This window comes from Polistes fuscatus, unplaced genomic scaffold (genome assembly GCF_010416935.1).
Source record: "Polistes fuscatus isolate 324 unplaced genomic scaffold, CU_Pfus_HIC Scaffold1, whole genome shotgun sequence".
Classification (NCBI taxonomy): domain Eukaryota; kingdom Metazoa; phylum Arthropoda; class Insecta; order Hymenoptera; family Vespidae; genus Polistes; species Polistes fuscatus.
Window position 1 is genome coordinate 13,283,951 of NW_025112997.1, and position 21,352 is coordinate 13,305,302.

The window sequence follows — 21,352 nt, forward strand, 5'->3', positions numbered from 1 at the left end:
GAATCGTACGAAATTGCAAGCGCATCATAGTGACCGCGTCCTTGACGATACGAGCGTTCCATACTTGCATATGTGACCTGAAAATTACAAAGCTCCGATTCACCGTCAGTTAAGTCCGTACAAACGTACGAATTGGAACGCGTCGGTGTAAGAGAATCGTTTACCATGACGATCGGAAAAAACTTACCTTTCCGATGATGGCTTTCTCGATTATGTCGTTAAACGCCGGAAAAATCATGAAAGATTTCATGCACAGCGAAAATTTTCGAAAAATTACGCTTAGATCTTGAGTAGAATCTAAAAAAAAAAAGTTAGAAGTTTTGAGAAGTTTCATCGTGGCAATTTCGTTGTACATATATTCGAAATCTATATGAATTATAATCGTTTGATAGATACGCGAATTTAGTCAAATGTTACAACTACTTGGTAGACTTTCACTTTTTTAAATCTTTTAAGTAATGACTTTATAAAAAATCTATAAAGAAATAAAACGAAAGGTTAACTTTTACTCAAATACGAATTTAGAATGATATGAAAAAAAAATTCAATAAATCGTCGTTATTTCTTTATATAATACATACGTGTAGTTACGTTATTTGACAAACAATGAGATTGTTTCTTAATAGGTTTCAATGGTTATAGTGCGGATACTTCAACAAGTTATGCGAAAGGAACAATTTTATGCTTGTGTATTAAGTTTATTCCGTTAAATTATGCCATGGTATATGTCACGACACTAGCCATTAATAATTATTTCTTCAATAAACCTACGATTTGTTAAATTCAGAAATGACATAAAAAGAAGGTACCGGGTAAGTTCCATTTTCGTTAACGTTAATTTGACAATACAAATGTAGTAAAATACTACCAACTTTCAGATACTATTTAATTCTCTTTCTACCATATGTTTTATGTTGTTCAACAAATGATATTTAATTATAAGTCGTGTTTTCATTGAATTTTGTTGATTCACGTGACAGAGATACACGTTAACGCAACAGATTGAAAGTTTTATTACTATTATCGTTTATGTTTGCATAATTGGTACAAATTGCGTACACGTGGTACACGTGAGAAATTATATTTCTAATCGTTATCTTTCATTGTTTTTTACGAATTTAACGATACTAATTGCGAGATATAAAACCGATAGATATATTATGATTTATAATTAATTGAAAGTTGCTTATTTCTAATTAGTCACTGCGGTACTTCTCAAACATATGGATCAAGCCACATTTTTGTTTACGCACGATTACATAAAATTGTATGCAGAAAAGATTAACGTCATAATTAAAGAAAAAAATAAAAATGATTTATATACTTCTTTCTAATATAATTATTTTCTGATATTAATAAAAATATAATTATTAATAGATCATTTATGATATTATAAGCAATGAGAGAAATATTTTTAAATTACTATTCGATCCCTGGCTCTCGTGTTTAATAAAAAAACATGTATATCAAATTTCATTAATGTTATAGACCTTTTTTTACGTAACGTACGACAGCCCTATATCATTTTATATCGATAAATATAATTTTCGTTTTGTAACGATATTTAATGTAAATTGTTATTTAGCATGTTAGGTCAAAATGGACCTAAAAATCATATCGCTTACTCATATGACTAGCACGTTGGATGTGTACAACATGGAATCGATTTTTTTTATTTAAAAATGATATTTAATAGGTACGTGAACGAACGAGTGTGATTATAAGAAAAAAGGGGACGTGTCTATTTATACCGTAAATTGTTTTATTACACACGAGAGATTCTACGAGAGAATAACACGAAATACAAATTGCAGGAGATAGATACAACGTTGGATCGTAATTCGAACGGAAATTTTAATCAGTTTTATTAGATTGGGTGAAAGCTTATGTATTTATATGAATTTATAATTTTGTTTGTTGGGTGAAGAAAATGAAGTAAAGAGAATGATAACTCAAATAGAAGAAATTATGTGAGTCAGTTAAAGAGAGCTCTAAACGTAATAGATCCTAGTGGTCTTCCGATGTTTTCGTTGTATGATCGAGCTCCTATTTCTTATTTACTTTCGAAAGTTCATCTCAAATCGAATAAAATGAAATGATACAATCGTATATCGATAATAATGATTATATTTTTTCTATGCATAAAAATGCTTCGATAGTTATGTGAAATCTAACACATATGTTTGTGACATATAATATTTACTAAACATTTGTTTGAATGAGAAAAAATGGGTTTGTTTCGTGGGAGTGAATGTTAAAATAAATTATCCACATTACGGTCATTCTAAGAAACTATATACACATTCGTCCGATCGATAAGGTCTCGTTCGATATATTCGATATTTTATAACAATGACTGCTGACATATATCGGCCACTCGTTTTTTCTCACATCTAGCGAAATGCCATTCTGTATCGGTAATATCGATGAAGTCGATTGCCGATACATTATCGACGTTTCATCAACATGTTGATCGTATCGGTAAAGATAAATCGAAAAAATGTTTAACCTTTTGAATTTCGTGAAAATTTAACGTTAACCGAGACGATGATTTTCTAATATAAGAGTAGATACTATGCAATAAGTTATCTATTGTGTATTGTATATACAGGATGCAAAAATAACTCTATTACTACTTAATAGCAAGCTATTAGTGAAGGCCATTCAATATCAAAAGTGATAGTAAAATAAAATTTTTTATGTTACAAAATAAGTATGTTCGTAATTAAAACCATTTGCGTCAATGCTAGTATGACGATAGGCCATATAAACAAGCACTAGCCATAAGATGTATACGTCTTTTAATAATATGAAGATTATACCTTTATTGCAATCGTATAAACGTCAGGTATCGCAAAGCGGTAAAAAAAAGACAATTCATCTGATTTAAAAAAAAAATAAAGATTGAGAAAAAATTATTTCTGCTATTAGAAATTCTTCACTGCCATTAGTGAAGCTTTTTCCATTGAAGTTTTTTAATACGATTGTAAACAAAAGAGATATTTAAGGTGGACAGAATAATTGCTCTACCCGGTATATATAAACATATGTATATACATAAGTATGCTCGTTTTCTGCGAGAACTTTATGTCAAGAGCTTACGAATGCGGAAATGGTTATAAATAGGCTGGAATTTAAATCTTCTCTCGGCGCCATGCAATTCTTTGCGAGATTATGTTCAGTTCGTTATTAGTCATCATTTGTGAATACCAGTCGAGTAATTAGGCCGAGAAGATGTTACGCATGGATCTCGGCTTGATCGTCGAACTTTGTATTCAAACGAGACTCATATATGGAAAAAATTATTTGTTTTTTCAAAATCTACTGTCGGCTTTCTAAACATTATTTATATCTTAGGTGTTTGAAGTAATATCTACATTGTTATCACGTTTACAGTAGTAGTTGGTAAAAGAAAAAGGTATAAATAGAAATAAATTATCATGCTTAAAAATATTATTATTGTATTTCTATGTTATAAATAATTCGCATAACGATAATGGTAATAGTTTTTTTAAGGAAAAAAGAGTTTGCCTACGACGTGTGATATTTGTGTCACGCAGTACCTTATCGCTACAACAATAACGTGACTAATAAAGTCGAAATTTTATCACGAATTCATGAACTAAAATTTCTTTAAAGCTGTTAGATATACGTTATCGCGTGAGGATTACTACGTTCTATAATTTATATTCTTCTAGAACTTCCGGATGTTTAATCATATCTTTTGAGATTCATGCCTTTTTACATACATTTGAATGTAAATATACATACGTGTACCGTTTATAAGTATATCAAATTGACAACGTGATTCTAGAAGTATTTGATATAAAATTTCCGTGGCAGAGGCGTTGCTCTACAAAGATGTCATTCCATAGTTACAGTGCATTCACCTCAAATTAACGTCCGACTAGTGACCTTTCGAAATCCTCGAATCAGCTTTTAACAGCTATTGTCCTGAAATGTAAATGACAGACAGTGTAATTACAAACCGGGGACTACGGAAAATAGTCGTTTTTCTTCTTTCTTTTTTTTAACTTTAGCTATTGTTATCTCGAGGTTAGTGTGCGGTTAATCGAATGAGTATGAGAACAGAGGTCAAGTACACGCGCATTGTAAGAAAGATCAAAACACGAAACTGTAATATTTTTTTTCTCACGATTATTAAAATCGTGCGTAGTTTTATTTTTCTCACGGAAGTATTATTATTAGAAAATATGGTATAAAAATATCATGCACGTTACGATATTATTTTCGTTTTAATTGAATTATTTTTAAACGGTAAAAAGTATAAAAACCATTTTTAACATAACCAGCATTGCACACAATTATTTGAAATAATTACACATTGTTTTTTATTCGTTGGATCGGAAATGACAGATTTCTTATTCAATTTTCTCTTTCTCGTTTTTTATCGACAGAGTCAATTTAATCGGAAGTTATTGATTTCTTATTCATTCTGTTTTAATTGTGCCCTTTTAATCAAAATTTTTGGATTGATCGTGTTTCGATACATTCTTTTGATCAAGGTATATAGAAAATTGTAATAGTGCCAGTACCTTTGGCGGTTTCCTTTTTCAACTTTGTGAGTTAACTAACATAAGATCCACAAGCTACTTTCTAATCTCAGTTTCGCGACGATTGCAGTCGGTTGTAGGTTCTAAATAGACTTGACTGCGTAGATCTACTATCACGTGTCAAAAAACAATAATAAATTAGCGGTTATGATAATATTATTGATCGGTTGACTTTAAAAGGATAATAAAGATCAAAATATTTTCCCTTGTGCTTCTTCTGATATTCGTCGAATTGGAAAAAAAAGAGAGAGAGAGAGAGGGAGAGAGAGAGAAAGAGAGAATGGAAAAGTAAGGTTTTTCCACAATGTAAGGTAATACTACGTATGTATTTAACGTCATCAATGTGTAAAGAAGATCATTCAAAACAGAATCAAATTGATCCATTTTTCTCAACCGTATAGCAACGGTTGGCAATACTGAAGAAGATACACATTGCATGGGTATGTGTTTATGTCGAGGAGAGTACATAGAACGTTCGATAATCACTCAAGCGTTTCCTTTTTTCATGCAAATGTGCCATCTTTCGGTGAATTGAAGAATTACTCGGTGCGTCCTCGGTTCCGGCCTTGTCTTCCGTCTTGCTTGTAATTACATACTGATTTTGACGTTTTGTTGGAAGTTCCTCTAAGTGAAAATCGACTTTTATCGTGTTATACGTGTATCCTCGTCGATTTTCATGAGAGAGAAGTTCTCCTTCTGGAATCGGTATTTTATTTTACGCATAGCACAGGTCAAATCTTTGTGTCCATTTACGGAAACATGCCTTTCCTTTTTGTGAACTTTATTGATTAACAGTGTTGGACCGGCCGGCTAGTATGGTTGTTATCGTAAACCAATTCTCTGTCCATTATAATGATCGAAATTTCTGGTTGGTATCATCATACGTTCTATTTTGTTTCAATGCATGTACGATTTCACTGAGGAACTAGGATAAGATAAGGAAAACACGTGAAGAGTTCCATAAATCTTGGGTAATTATAAATCCTGATTTATATTAAATACTTTTCCTAGAATTATTATTAAATCGGTTCTCCAACATATTCCTTCATACGCGAGTACCTACTTTCAAAATGGCGACTGTTGAAAAAAAAGGCGCGAATTTGTGACACTGCTTTTCGACTTATTTTTATTCCTTATTTTTACTATAATTTTTTGCAAATTACTTTTTCTTTTTACCGACGTTATAGTTGAGTAAATGTGATGTTAAATTGTTCACATATCTCCATTATGAAACGTAATAGAGTAGGTATACGTAGGTTACTCAAATATCTATCAATGATAAATAGATTTGAATTAGATATTCCGTGTTACGAGTTTGTTACCTTTTTCAACGAAGTGTTAATGCATATTGGATGAATGTTTAGTGCTGCTATTAGGATGGAATACTGCCGAACTTTTAGGGCAACATAGTGCGCATGTCTCTTACTGTATAAATAAAAGAGCGCGAAATTCATTAGTAAATTGTGTGTGTGAATATATTTTTCTTTCGAACGTTAACTTATATTAAAAAACTAATTTTCTCTTCGAATATATATTTCTTTGATACATATACAAATGCATATAAATTTCATATATTATACATCAATATTATTCAGTAAAAAAGATCACCATATTTAAATATTATTATGAAATAATAACCCGTTTTTCTATGATCGTTACATAAATGCTACATTTTCATAAATCAATTATGAACTTCTAAATAACGTTCGAACTTTGGACCCTTTTTTTCGATTAAAAAATAGATATCTTCAAATTCTGGTTATATAAAATATTCTTTATCGTCAGTGGTTCTAGAACATTGAAAAATTATAGTGGTCGTTTTAAAACTGTTTGATTTGCATAGCATCATCGAGTTGATCGATTAACATCGACAGTTTCTAAATTTTGCCCAAAAACTGATTTGTTTTCATTTCTCACATTAATAAAGAACACGAATACGTTGCATAACAGGAACTAATGTCAGCAAGTTTAAAATGGACTTAATAGCGATAATGTGATTTTAGAGAAGTTCATTTCGAGACTTGTCATGCACATTATACACAATCAAAACAAAATGCTAATAATGCTGCAAACTTTTACGAGTCTGACAACACGATGCCGCTTTTCACAGTTGTTATCATAATTATTAAAATCAATTCGATGTAGTGGTATTTGTGTTAAAAATTATTTAAGATACATCTATTCGTGTTATTTTTTATCCACATTAATACGTATGTAAATATTCACGTACTACATATGTATGTAGTGTACATAAATCAAGTTAAACTTGGTAAATTCGAAAATGTTTCCAATGATTTAAAGGGACAGGAGGGATGTCGGAACACGATCATGCACGATGCTATTTTCGGCTAAATTTTAATTAAATTAAATCTTGGCAGCTAGTTCCACGCCTATGGTTTCATCCGGGAAACCAAAACCTTGAGAACGTGGGACAAGTTTTGAATTTAATTTTGCATAGATAACGAAACATAATTATTACGTCAGTCAACAGTCATAAAATTGTTTGAAAAAAAATTTCCATCGAATGTTGATTAATGTTATTGTATTGTACTATAAATTGAAAAATATCATCAAAGTACCGTTGAGAAATGAACTCCTTTTAACACTTTGTTTGCAGGGCACGTACTAATACATTTTTCGTATATTATCTGCAGGATATATCTTTTATATATTACTGGGTTAAATACGGTGATATATTTCGAATGATATCACACTATAAAATATTATTAATAATAATATTATTAGTATCACAGTTTAAAATATTATGTAAATAATCAAATAAAAAGTAATAGCTCGCATAAATGTCTTAATAATGAATTAATTTAATAATCTTATCATCGTTTCACAACTGGTTTGAATGAACGACAACATTTAATGATAGATATGTTAATATATGTCATGAAATGACTTTGCTTAAATAAATGTGATAATCGTAATTCTTGAAATGCGTCATACGATACTATAGATCAAATCTTGCGAAATTATTTATGTACGAATAAATTAATTAGCAAGCAAATGTATTCTTTGGCACAAACGATTTACGTAATTCTATTCAATGGATTTGAATTTAATCGTAAAACGTATCTAGTACGGTTTTTGAATTATCAAGAAGTTTAATTAATTATCGTAACATTAATTATCTTTCTATTTTATTTCTGATCAATTTATTTTAATATATATTTTGTCTTATTTGAAGCGATTTTATTACATTAAACTTTCGACGAAGGCGAAATGAATTCTGCTTGAACTTGAAATGCAGTTGCATTGTTGCAGCCGTTGATAGCTCGCGATTAAGCGAATCAATCTTGTCTCGTTTCAATCGTTACATTCATTCTGTTCGAGCTAGAGATACGTAAAGAGATCTACATTTTCATTCTATGTTTAGTTCAAAGAACTACTGGACATTGTATCTAAATATTATATTTTAACGAGAATTTTCAAATTAAACGTCTTTAATTAAATAAATTTTGATCTTTAAAAAAATATTTAAAAAAAAATTTTACATTTAAAATTACAATTAGATCGATAAGCTAAATGTAAAAGAAAGACGTAAGAAAATCAATTGATTGTTTGATCAACACGAGGAAGCATTGACTGATAGAATCAAATTGGCTGATCAAGGGATTCGATTAACTTAAATGATTGTCGATAAAGATTTATCCGACAACAACTCTAGTGAAATTTATAAAAGTTAAGAGATTACCAAGTTTTTGTACGAATTAATGAATACTTTTTTTGTTGAGTTAAACTATTTCGAGAGGAAGCTGTTGCATTAAATTTCAAACCTATCGCCAAATAATTCCGTAATAGCCTTCGTAAATTCGCTAATTATTTTTATTTATAGTACTGGATATTATAGATAATTACACTGCATACGCGTACTCTTCGTTTATTGGTACTAACGAATAAACGTAAAACATAAAACCGACTATCTCTAGTCTACTCGTTGAAAACTTCTGTTTCTTTCAATACTTTTATAACTAACGCGTGCAGTCGTTCTCCGATGCAGTGTGCATCCAAAGGAGGACAAGGAGCCAGGCGCCAGAGAGATCTCGTCGTATTATTCACGTGCGAATAAAACTGAAAGAAAATAAACGAATGAAAAAGGGAACAAAGAAAAAAGGAATACGCGAGGGTTAACGAGAAGCTCGTGGAATTCTCGTCGACATTCTGATATCAAGAAAATGCGGTTAATCCTTTTCTGTTTGTCCTTTAAAAGGATACTCATTACTGTTAAATTTTTCCACGTATTCCAATAAGGTGTGAGATAGAAAGAAAAAATGAAAGAAAGAAAGGAAAGATAAAAGATAATAAGTAGACAAATAAATATTTTCATATAATATCATTAGAACGTCTATCTTCATATTTTTACATTTATTTTAACAAATTAAAATAATATTTATAATTCTAAAAGGATATACATTAAATATATTCAAAATCTTTCAAACTTAATATATATATATATATATTTATTTGGAATATTCGAAATTATCGAATAAAATATATTAGAGATGAATGAATTAACGTCAAAAGAGTGCTTACGTTCCGTTACGAACATACTAACTCTCTAACATAACTCGGTCAACTCGTATAAGTTTCAAGCTAGTATCGTTTCGCCAGTAGACAGTAACTATACCTTACTACATCTTCGCACACTTAGAAGACCTCCGATCTCGGCAAGGTTTCGTTTAACTCTTGCTTTCTACTCTTCAACCCCGATCTGCAACCCCCACATCTTCAACTTCCCCCCTTAAACTCCTCTCCCCATCCTTTTTCTTAGCTCTTCTCGGTCCATTAACATTTTCTTCTTTCGATCGGTCTTTTTCTCTTATAAACATTCCAATCTTTTTTGCTGCTTCTCCTCCCCTCCACCCCTCCTTCCCTCCTCCTCCTCCTCATCCTTCTCTTCCTAATTTCTTTTTTTTTCGAGATCACCACCATCTCTTTACGCAGGAGACCCCCGAGTTACCCCCTTTTTAGCTGTTCTCTCTTGTCGTTGTTGTCTCCGTTGGAGGCCAAGACCGGCCTCGCACTCGAGAGTGAACTCGAATGCTATTTATAGTAGGGAGCGGCTTCGACTAGCTAGCTCCCACCGCGTGAAAAATCGTGACTGGTTTGTTGCGCGCGCGCGCGCGCGCTTCAAAGAGGGAGAGGAACCGATATAAGGAGGAGGAAGGAGTGGTAGGGTGTGATGGTAAGGATCAAAAGTGGAAAGGGACACTCTTGGTCTCAAGTTTAAACCCAAAATGTAAAACCTTGGTGGCGACCATTTTGAGAACACATTTTATTTAGGTTCTTATGTTTTTTTAAAGAATTAATCAATTTATTTCTACATTGCCATGTTGTAGATGTTTCAAGATAAATATATAATCAATAAAATTGGATTCAATGTGATATCAAAAAATTGAAGAATTTTTTTTATGCATATGTATATATATATAAACTGGATACTGGATTTTGAAAAATAGTATTTTAAATAGCAACAAATTTAAAAGTAAATAATTTTAAATTTTAAGTTTTTGATACAGGTAATTAAATAAAAATTTTTAATGGAAATGAAAATATTAAGAATACTATATCTTTTCTCCCGCATAATAACTTCTTAAACTTTTGATTTTTAATCTGACATTTTAGAAATGAATTAAAAAGAAAAAAACAAAAATATTATAAAGTATTAGCCTCTCAGAAAAATTGTGTAGAGATTAAATTTGAAGATAGATGATATATCAAAAAAATATTCTCACTTGTAATCCTTCTCTTGTTAAATGAGTGGAGTTACTGAGAACGTGGTGGAGAGAACCACGAAGAGATGCGTTTATCGTGGTATTATCGCTCTCTTCCTACCACTCCCCTCTAACCCTCCTGCCCTCTACCATCACCTCTTCATCTTCTTCTTCTTCTTCTTTTTTGCGAGAACTCCTTCTTTTTTATTCTTCTCATCTCGAAGGTACCCGAAAGCCCTGAAAAAGGACGCTGTCCTTGCAAGGGCGCACGGTGAACCCGCTTGGAAAGGAACGAGTTGCATCGAAGGCATCTACCTTTTATACTTCTTTTGCTTTCTTGTTTTTTCCTTCTCATGTCTCTTGTCGAGCTCGTGCACGAGCACAAGCTTACTTACACACATTCGATATGTGTTATTGGGATAAGATCGGACTCAGCTCTCTCAAAGTTAAATGGAGCAAGGTTTATTCGCATTCAATTTTTTTTTTTAATAATTTTAAACCTGGTTCTTATTCTTCGTATTTTCGATCCTTGAAAATTGTTCATAAAAATCTTAGAAAATGATACATATATTTTTTCTAAAATATTTACAGAATAAGATTTCACTGAAACCGAATTTTTGATATCGATAGAAATGTTCCTTCCCGAGATTGAATATTTGTAAAAGTAATATACACATAGTATATATGTTAAGTAGATTGATATTTCAATCAACTCGTGCATAAGCACGTGCAAAGGATGTATCGCTTTTACATTCAATTCGGCTTTCGGGATAAAGATAAGGCCGTAAGTTGAGAAAGACATAAAGTTATTTCAATCTTGTTAAATACGATAAATAAATAACTTTATAGTAGTAGATTATATAAATCGATGTGTATAACTTATTTTAAAAATCGAATGTATTGAATTTCAATTTTATTATATACGTTGATAATGTTATCAATAACGTTGTTGTCATAAGTTCAATGTACTGTGAGATCATCTATGATAATTGGATAGTACGGTAATATCAGAGTTAAAAAAATAAATTGATCTTGTTAGAAACATTTGTATTTATGACTTCCTATTTTTCATTTAGCATAAAAGTTCATATGCGTAGTATCATATCTATATTTTGCGAAAATGTTGCATGTATTTTACGATTGGACGTATACACACTCGGTAGAGTTTGCATTCACATAGTAATATCTGATAGTTAACGTCTACAGTTTGATACCAATTGAGATAGAAAGGCGTAAAAGAATAATTAATAATTTCGTGTAATGAAATATTATCATTTTTCATGAATTAACTGAATTACACGTTTTAAAGGTAATATATATGTGTGTGTGTATATAAGCTTATTTTTTTATATCAATTCTTTTCAAAACGAAGCTTCAGATGAAAAAATGTTATACTCAATTTTTGTATTATTTTTTCTGCGAAGAATTATTCCTTGCCCGATAATACGAAAATTTCCTCCCGTCTCATATATATTAATAATATAAACTAAATAGTAAAATTCCTTCCTATTTGTTTTTAACGAATTCTTTCAATAGGAATCGAATAAATGCACCTAACAACACATGCACATTCTTTCTACTCGCTTGTGGAATTCTAGTGGAATTCTAGTAGAGTCACGACTAGAAGTGAAAGAACCAATCAGGACTAACTATAGGTGTACACATTCTATAAATAGAATATGTGTTTCGGCGAGTTTGCAACGTTGTCATGGGAAGTCGGTACAAGAGAAAACTTTTTCCTTACAAATTACTTAATTCTTATCAACGAGTAATTGAAGTCATTAGCGTTGGAATAAATCATTGTTAATTAATTTTTAAAAATCGGAAAAGAATATAATTTGGATCGATTTTATGCATATCGATCGGTTATGAATACATTTATAAATGCATATATGTATACGTTACATAACTATTATATGTGCCAGTAGTTACGACGATGGATCAAGTTAAAAAAAGTTTTTTTTGAAAAATTGATTTTTTCGTTTATTTTATAATATAAATAATTATAATGTAAAATAAATCATCAAACTAATTTTTCCAATTTTTTTTTTATTTACAATTTACTACCATTACTGGTGCATATATAAAAGATAAATGATAATTTATTTGTAGGAAAATCGACTTAGCGATTTCTCGCTCATAGATATATAAATGATGAAAGTAAACGTTCATAGTTAATTTCGTCATCGTTTCGTAGACGAGATGCAATTCGTTTATCACTGATGCATCAATCCATGGGTGCATATTACCAGCGTTGCCACGCGATACAATTGCATTCTTAGAAGTGGTATGATTCTTTTGTGTCGTGCGAGAGTAACAAGATCGCATGAACATATTCGATTCATGAAAAGGATGTAGAATGTTATTATCGTGAAAATTATTAACAAAATTTTCCTCTTATAAAAATCATTTTTTCTTCAATTTTTAACGAAATTTGTAGTAAAAAAATATGTAATCATTTTAATATTTATTTATAGAGATAGATTTTTGTTATTCTTTGTAAAAACATATTTCTGTTAAAGTACTATAGCTACATTGTTACAGCAAAACTCGTAAGTAGCGGATATCCGTTCATTGCTGTTTACGTATGTATTTAATACACTGTACATGCATATATATATATATTTTGCATATATATCTTATGAACAGTCATGCGTATCGATTGGCGCACATTGGTTTTTTTCAGAAACCAAATTATCATTGAAATTGAATCTCGATCGTATGTATCGATATGTTAAATAATTATGATCGGAATGATTGTATATTGATTTCTATGATTTTTTTGTCAATATCAAAAGATGTTGAAAAATTCTTAAAAATGAAGGAACAGATAATTCTGAAAAAAGTAAATTAACAGAAAATATGTGAGTAAATGTCTTAAGAAAATCTATATGAAAATTGAGGAAATTTGAAACTGACTTTTCGACATCTGCTGTCAACATGTGTTTTTCGATGCATACTGTGCATCTTAATGAGAGTTAAGTATCTAGAACATAGATATATGTATAATTGAAAGAAAATGAAAATGAAAATAGAAATAAAATGACGTTAATATTAGAATGTAACTAAATACTCTCTAATTCAAATAATACTTTAATAATTTATTATTTAATTATTTGTTTTGGAATTATCATTAGCTGAAAAATTAATCACTTAAACGGATCATTAATTAATCCTATACGAAAATAATAACGTAATATAATAATCTGAAAATAATTAATGAAGTTTTATTTTTTTATCGGTCAAAAAAGTTAATTAAAAATTTTCTCAAATAATTATCATTTTTGTTAATTTAATAATACAAGAAAGAATTAAAACTAAGGAAAGAGAGATCTCAAACAATTCTTACAATTTTTTAATCCACAATTCCGTCTTATGCTATTATACAAAAACATCAAATTTACTTTCTATTATTAATAGTATACATCATTTCAATGATTAGAGACGATTAATCGGGTTTATGTGATAATATATGAGTTTCTAAAAATGGTATCGACTTTCAAGGAGGGAGAAGACTACAATAAAAAAGATATGAGCTTGAAATCCGAAGGAAAAGGATGTAAAAAATGAGAGGAAGAAGAAAAAGAGGAAGAAGAAGAAGAAGAGGAGAAGGAAGAAGAGGAGGAGGAAGAAGAAGAGGAGAAGGACGACGACAACGACGACGACGATGATGCTGATGATGAGTATGATGATGATGATGATGATAATGATGATGATGATGATGATGATGATGATGCTGGTGGTGGACGATGCGATTTTCTTAGAACGTGAAACGTGCAGGTACGCAGACATCCTAAAGAATGAGCCGTTGAGAAGAAAGGGGAGGGAGGAAGAGATCGTACAGGAGGAGGAGGATTCAACAGCAGTATGTCTTTTGCGAAACTCGTGTGGTGGTGGTATTCAGAGAGAGACCCATTTACAATGGTGACCGTAGTGGTTGCTTCGAAGAAGAAGAAGAAGAAGAAGAACTAGAAGAAGAAGTAGAAGAAGACGAAGAAGAAGAAGAAGGAGGAGGAGGAGATGGTAGGGTGAGAGGGTGATCGTCGTGGCGCTTTACGAGTCGAGAAGAAGGGTCATCTTTGTGCATTGCAAGTAAAAGCAAAGTCTGCACCGGCAGTCGTCGCCCGTAGCTCGTGCGCACAGGCTCGTGTTCTCCTTTTATCCCTTTTCTTGCCTTATCATATATAATACACTTCGTGTCGTATTCTATTACTTTGTTTCTCATTTATTTTCTCAATATCGATAATATTCGTAATGTTCGTGTGTTATTTTTACTATTAAAAATCTATTTTCATTTAGATATATTTTCTATTTTCGATTGTCTCTCAGGTTAACGTGAATTTTTGTTTCTTTATCCGAGAATAAATGATTCGTTCGGCGTCGTGCCGGAGTTTAAAGTGAATGTTACACTCACGTATCTCTATACTTTCATTCTTCATTACGATGTCACGAGAGGCCACCCCTTGCGCAATGATTAAAGTCTGAACGGTAATTGTCTTACTCTGTCCCTTTTCTCTTCAGCCTTCTAATTATTTTCAAAATATAAAATCGATTTTTTTTATTTCCTAAAAGGTTTGAAATATTTGAAAATATTTTTTTATACAATTTAAGATTCCATTGTAAATCGAAGGAAAGAATTTTCTAATTATTGAATAATTTTGTAACAATTTTAATATTCATTAGAACATCGTTAGAAATATTTTATTTTTGTAACGATAAGTTAAGAATTATAATATTATTTGACAAATAAGATAATTAGTGGCTAAAGAATTTTTGTCCTTCGATAAAATATTGAAATACGTTTAAATTGGTACTTGACAATTGTACGATAGATCGATTGGATCTTAATTTTTATATACATCGGTATTCATTCGTGTTGCCATCGAAGAGTAGAGTGATCCGTTCAAGCGCACGTGTTTGCTTTTGATCGGAGAAAATCAATTGACTGTTATGTCGATCGCATTAAGGCCGACTCATTAATTCGTCCATGGTGGGTCCGACTTATACCGATATAATTTTATTCAAATGGTCCTAATAACAGTTAACAAATATTCATCCTTGTCATGTGCTCGTCTAGGATCGATCAACGTTTTGATATATTTATTTTATTTAAATTTACATGACATCATTTTAACTCACTATAGGTATGAATTTTCATTAACTAATCGTATTCTAGATAAGGATATATATATATATAAGTATGAATAATCGTCGATTAGTATCACTTGCCCATGAAATATATCTCCCTCGTTCCATTCTACAAATTCTCGAGATAACTCGAATGAGTTGTAAACCAGTTTTGCTTCTTAATATTCATCATTCTTTCGTATAATGCTTCTCCTACAACATTGATATCATTAATTAAAATCGTTGCACAACTATGTATGTAAATACAGCGAATACCGGTGTTGCAATGTTGTTTACTTTTTTTCTTTCGATATACGTTTAAAAAAATTGATCGATGTCAAGACGTCTCGAACAATTACGAGATAGAATTTTAAAATTAATGTTATATACAAACGTTTCTGAACCTTTTTATACTGTGCAACTAAATAAATTAAATTGTTCCGATACGATACTACGACTCGAATTATTATAATGTATTAAGTTGTTCCAAAAATTTCTTGATTTTTCTTATTAAATTGTATATTAACATTGTTCATTATTTTATGTTATTTTACTGACTTATAAATATACGATCCATTCTTTTATGTTTCTCTATAAATATATAGAAAAATATATATATATCTATATATATATATATAAATTGATTAAGAAATAGTAAGAAACTTTAATATAATTTTTACGAAGCTGATAAAGACCAGAGTTACTGTATATTATTTGAAAGATAAGTATTACTCTACTACTACGATATTCTCACAAGAATATTCTACGAGAACTTTCTGAAGTATCTTTTATAAATTAATTATTTCCCTTGCTTTTGCATAAGATAACAGTTATTATTCCGTGGTATATTAAATATTTAATGTAACCTTTAGATTGAGAAACGCTGCTATATATATAATTTAGTTTGATATGTTTAAGTGTTGCTAATTGTGCTTGTCACATTTATAATATTAATTATGTTATATTAATAGAAGGATGATGATATTGAGTTACGTATTTATCGTAGAAACTTGGCTGTTACGGAACTAATTATTATTACTATTCTTATTGTTAGTTTCATTGGAAGTTGGTAAAAACGTAATCGTAAGTCGATTCTGTATGATTACGATTGGTAATGATTCGATGATAATAATCTCGGTTTCATAAGGCTCACGTTTTGTCGCATAATTCTGCGATGTGTAGATAGATTGAATCGGATCTATTGCATGGAATTAATTATCTTTGATAAGTCGAATACAATCGTGTTAACTACTATTGGTACGTTCGAAAGAATCTCTACAGTTTAATTATCATTTTGATAATATCATTCATTTACTATTAATCTTGAATAATTCAAATTAATTTTATGCTTTTGCGTCTTTTATTTATGTTACTTTATATACAATTTTTTTGTTTAAATAATTTAAGAGAATTAACATGTATAAAAAATGGATAAAAAAATTCAATAAGTCAATATATATAATATAAATATTTGGAAATAATATCTCATGAAAATTTTCAATCGTTAAATTGCTAATGTAAATTCATTTGATTGCAGGTAAACAGAAAGCTGAAAATTATCAGCTATTGGATGCTGATTTGAAGATTGTGTTATATTCTCAAGAGTCGTATAATAAATTGAATGTTACTGAAATCTCAAAAAACAAGAATGACATATTACGTCGATAAAAAAATCGTAACGATAAACAACGGTCGGATGTATTCCTGATGCAAATAATACAACTTAATGCTAAAGGATAGAAAGGATAATAAGGGCTCGAAATTGTATTTTTGAAAATAAAATAATATATATATATATTTAAGGGCGATATTTAATTATCGTCATCGTGCGTGCTTTTTTAGACAAACACCGTCCATATGTATCAGTAAAAGCTGATAACGTAATCGGGGTTCCGCCGTGTTGGCACAAATTCGACGATCGATAATAATCATCTGACTGTTGTTGGTCTATTCGTTGAATCCAGCAGAAACGAGGAAAAGGAAAGGAGTGTGTGACGTAAGGCCACGTAGAAGGTCGTCCAATTTATAAAAAGAAAATAACTTCGGAAAGGATAGAGGTAAAAAAAGCGGAAGAAAAAATGGCATACGACGACGTAATACTCCGAATGGGCGAATTCGGTCGCTACCAACGTCGAGTTTATTTGCTTCTTTGTCTTCCGGCGATATCCTGTGCATTCCATAAATTAGCAGGTGTTTTTCTTGGAGCTAAACCAGATGCTAGGTCAGGATTTATCTTTTTTATCCGAGTTATTAATTAATATTTTGTTTATTTTTGATATCATATAAAATGTTTGATCAAGTTATTTAATTTGATAAGATAAAAAGAAAGTAAATTTATATGTATATGTATTATACATTTATTTGTGTATTTATATTTATATGTATATATATGTATATGTGTACATTTCATTTCAGATGTCTATTGCCGCACGAGAGTATGGAAAATGCTACATATTACCTACCTCAGGACGTGATGAACTTCACTTATCCTTGGGATTACGAAGCAGAGAATTGGTCGCAATGTTTACGACGAGATCCTATATTGGATGGTAATTTTCAAGCTAAGGATAATTGGCCGGTTCAAACGCCAATAGGTTCACGCGAGTTGGCCAACGCCGAAGGTGTTAAACCTTGCGAAGGATACGTTTACGATAGGACAAAATATAAAAGTACCACCACTTCTGAGGTATGATTATTCTCGATATAATATAAAGCTCGATTAACCTGTCTCGTTTCTTTTTCTAGTGAATCGGTGAATCCGAACCGCTTTTCCTTTTTCAGTGGAACTTGGTCTGCGATAGAGCCTGGCTAAGAGCTACGGGGGACTCATTGTTCATGGTAGGAGTCATGCTTGGCTCGATGATATTTGGTGCTTTGTCCGATAAGTATGGACGTAGACCAATTTTCTTCCTGTCTTTAGTCATCCAGCTCGCCGGCGGTATATTGGTCGCGATAGTTCCCGAGTTTATTTCCTACGTAATCTTCAGGTTGATCGTTGGTTCGACCACCAGTGGAGTTTTTTTGGTGGCTTACGTAATAGGTAAAGAATATGTTACATTAGAAAATGTTAAGTGCGCAATTCATTTACTTCTTTTTGTTGGATAGGTTGTTGGCATATAATAATGTTAAATATTAATATTAGAACTACATCAAAATAAAGTTTTAAGAATGAGTCTGTATTTAATCTAATATTTTATAAATTAATAACGAAGCTTGCTTCAATTATTAATTAAATTCAATTAGTAATGGTTCTGTCGTAACTTATGTGATTATAAATAAATAACTAACCTTTTATTTTCCATGCAGCTCTTGAGATGGTTGGCCCAAAGAAACGTTTGGTAGCTGGTGTAGGTTGTCAATTATTCTTCACTACGGGCTATATTCTTACGGCAGGTTTCGCTTATATGATAAGAGAATGGAGAATGCTGCAGGTCGCCATCACCATTCCGAGTATCGTATTTCTGTTCTATTGGTGGTATGTTTTGTGATAATACTTAGTCAACTGGCCTCAATATGTGCATAATATACATTGTTTGTACAGGTTCATTCCAGAGTCTGCTCGTTGGTTATTGATGAAAGGTCGTGCCGAAGAAGCTAAAGACATACTTCAATGTGCATCGAAGGAAAATGGAATGGAGATTCCACGTGAAGCTCTAGATACTCTTCTAAGCAATAATAGTGAAGATAGTATGCCTGATTCAAAGAAGGCTTCTCTCTTTGATCTTTTTCGATATCCGAATTTAAGACGAAAGAGTATACTATTGTTTTTTAATTGGTACTAACTATTTTAAATATCTAATATACGTTTCTTCAAAAAAGTAATAACAAATATAGTACAAAAATAATCATTCTTATTTGTGTATAGGCTCGTAAATAGTGGTACATATTATGGATTATCTTGGCATGCATCCAATCTTGGTGGAAACGATTATGTGAACTTTTTGATATCTGGCTTGGTAGAAGTACCTGCTTACACGTTTCTTATTTTCACGTTAAATCGATGGGGCCGAAAAATAATTCTCTGTGGTTGCATGTTGCTTTCCGGATTGGCACTACTCGCTACATTGTTCGTTCCTATTGGTAAGTAAAATGAATATGTTTTAGTCAAGTAAACTTAACTTAAAAAGTTGCTGAATTTGATCGCTGTATAGATAAACCATGGCTAGTAGTTTGTCTTGCTATGATTGGGAAACTTGCCATCACGTCATCGTACGGTGCAATTTATGTTTTTACGGCCGAACAATTTCCAACTGTTATCCGTAACGTAGGTCTTGGCGCTAGTTCGACTTTTGCTCGTATCGGTGGTGTAATAGCACCATACGTAAACCATCTAGTAAGAAAATCATATATATTATTGCTAGATTTGACTGTGCCGATTCGAATACGAATTTATTGTTAAATCTTTTAGTCGGAAATATGGACACCCTTGCCTTTGGTCATTTTCGGATCCTGTGCTCTCTTTGGTGGCATGATGTCACTGTTACTTCCAGAAACTTTAAACAAAAAACTTCCTGAATCTATCCAAGATGGAGAATTGTTTGGAAAGTACGTCTAATTGTTATCAAATCATATCAGATATTTCAAATGGAATTTGAAAATATTTAATCATTTTATCTAATATAATCGTGTAGGAAAGTTTCTAAAAATAAGAAGAAGAAGCAGCAGCATGACCTGGAACAAGGAAACGAAATAGATGTAATAAAGCCACTGAAACCACAAGAAAATGGAGTGCATGAAAAGCAAAATGGATGACGTTAGTCTTATTGAGGAATGTCGGTTGTGCTGAAAATATTTATCTGATTCCTCTCCGATTGTAAACTAGGCGTTCTCATACGCGTGATCCACGTGTAGTGTGCACACATTAAAAGCGCACCAAATTGAAAACGGAGCTCTCTTAAGTAACTCGATTAACGATATTCGGCACAGAGATCAAATTAAAAATCTTTTCCAATTGTAAGCGATATATATATAGTATGGAAAACAAATTCAAGGCCTTCGTAAAGAAAAAAAAAAGAGAGAGAGAAAGAGAAATAGAAAGTGAGTGTTTATTTTTATACAAGAATCTCAACACTTTTAAACAAAGAAAGATTTCTGGTTTGATCAATTTGCACCGGGCTCACGGTGTTAGCCGCTATTTGATCATTATTTGATCGTGGTTTAGTCTTATTAACCTGAGCCTTGCTTAAATATTATACATCAGTAAAGAGAGAAGGAAGAACGTTCTCAATTCTTGAATACTGAAAGTAAAGATGCAACATAAGATTTCTGCCAATATGCATATCATTTACTATAATTCTGAATGTCATTTATGTATAAGTGCCCTTTTTTGTAATTTTGTGCAAGAAATAGATACCTAATCATACAATTATTATATCTATACATATATTATAAGATCTACGGAATTTTAATTTTCTTTTGTCGAAGATAATATTAATTCTTGGTTATTATTGCGATATTCGATAAATATACACACGTATATTGTCATAATTCATTAAAGCTTGTCCGAGAATTTATAATTAATAAAAGACAAGAAAGATATTTAATGGTTATGTAGTTAGACGGTTACGTCATATTTTTATAAATTATGCTTTTAGATAAAAAATGTCATTTTACGACATTGTAACGATATGAATCCTTCTTTATTTTTAATTTATTAATAACGAATTTTTTGATATGTCGATCTTAATATTTAAATATTATCTTTATATAATTATATGAAGTAATGCCTACAAATTTTATTCTATTAAAAATTTATTATTACTTGCTGCGCATTTTTGTATATGAAAAAGTTAATTGTAGATTTAAAAAAATTAAATAAAAAAAAATTCTGTGATTTATGTAGCTTTTTTGTCTATTTAATTTTCCATAATATAGAGTCTAACATTGTAACATAAATAATGATCAAATTATACTTTCTAAGATTTCCAA

General features: G+C 31.0%; 1 protein-coding gene and 1 long non-coding RNA gene across 7 annotated transcripts; one reads left to right on the forward strand and one right to left on the reverse strand.

Annotated features, from left to right (window-relative positions):
• Positions 1 to 94: 94 nt before the first annotated feature.
• LOC122521458 (organic cation transporter protein-like) lies at positions 95 to 20,371 on the forward strand. 6 transcript variants are annotated; one of them, XM_043642253.1, is made up of 12 exons: positions 95 to 426; positions 627 to 812; positions 16,962 to 17,188; positions 17,267 to 17,645; positions 17,840 to 18,110; positions 18,206 to 18,464; positions 18,731 to 18,899; positions 18,966 to 19,199; positions 19,290 to 19,504; positions 19,576 to 19,757; positions 19,833 to 19,969; positions 20,056 to 20,371. In XM_043642253.1, exons 4-12 carry the CDS (start codon positions 17,503 to 17,505, stop codon positions 20,174 to 20,176), a joined length of 1,731 nt encoding a protein of 576 aa, XP_043498188.1. In that variant the 5' UTR covers positions 95 to 426; positions 627 to 812; positions 16,962 to 17,188; positions 17,267 to 17,502; the 3' UTR covers positions 20,177 to 20,371. The 6 variants fall into 6 exon arrangements, with proteins under 6 accessions (XP_043498188.1, XP_043498179.1, XP_043498161.1 ...); XM_043642244.1 differs by lacking the exon at positions 95 to 426 and adding an exon at positions 481 to 497; XM_043642226.1 differs by lacking the exon at positions 95 to 426 and having other exon boundaries at positions 533 to 812.
• On the reverse strand, positions 8,391 to 9,926 carry LOC122521503. The gene is made up of 2 exons (XR_006304784.1): positions 9,211 to 9,926; positions 8,391 to 8,654 (listed from the first exon to the last, which is right to left on the reverse strand). It is a non-coding gene; the product is annotated as an uncharacterized LOC122521503 (long non-coding RNA).
• Positions 20,372 to 21,352: the final 981 nt, after the last annotated feature.

Excerpts from the sequence above, each read along its gene's own strand:
- LOC122521458 (XM_043642253.1), top strand. The coding sequence starts at position 17,503 with ATGGCATACGACGACGTAATACTCCGAATGGGCGAATTCGGTCGCTAC. Across the intron at positions 18,900-18,965 it reads GTATTTCTGTTCTATTGGTG|GTTCATTCCAGAGTCTGCTC; the intron begins GTATGTTTTGTG and ends TTGTTTGTACAG. Across the intron at positions 19,200-19,289 it reads ATACTATTGTTTTTTAATTG|GCTCGTAAATAGTGGTACAT; the intron begins GTACTAACTATT and ends ATTTGTGTATAG.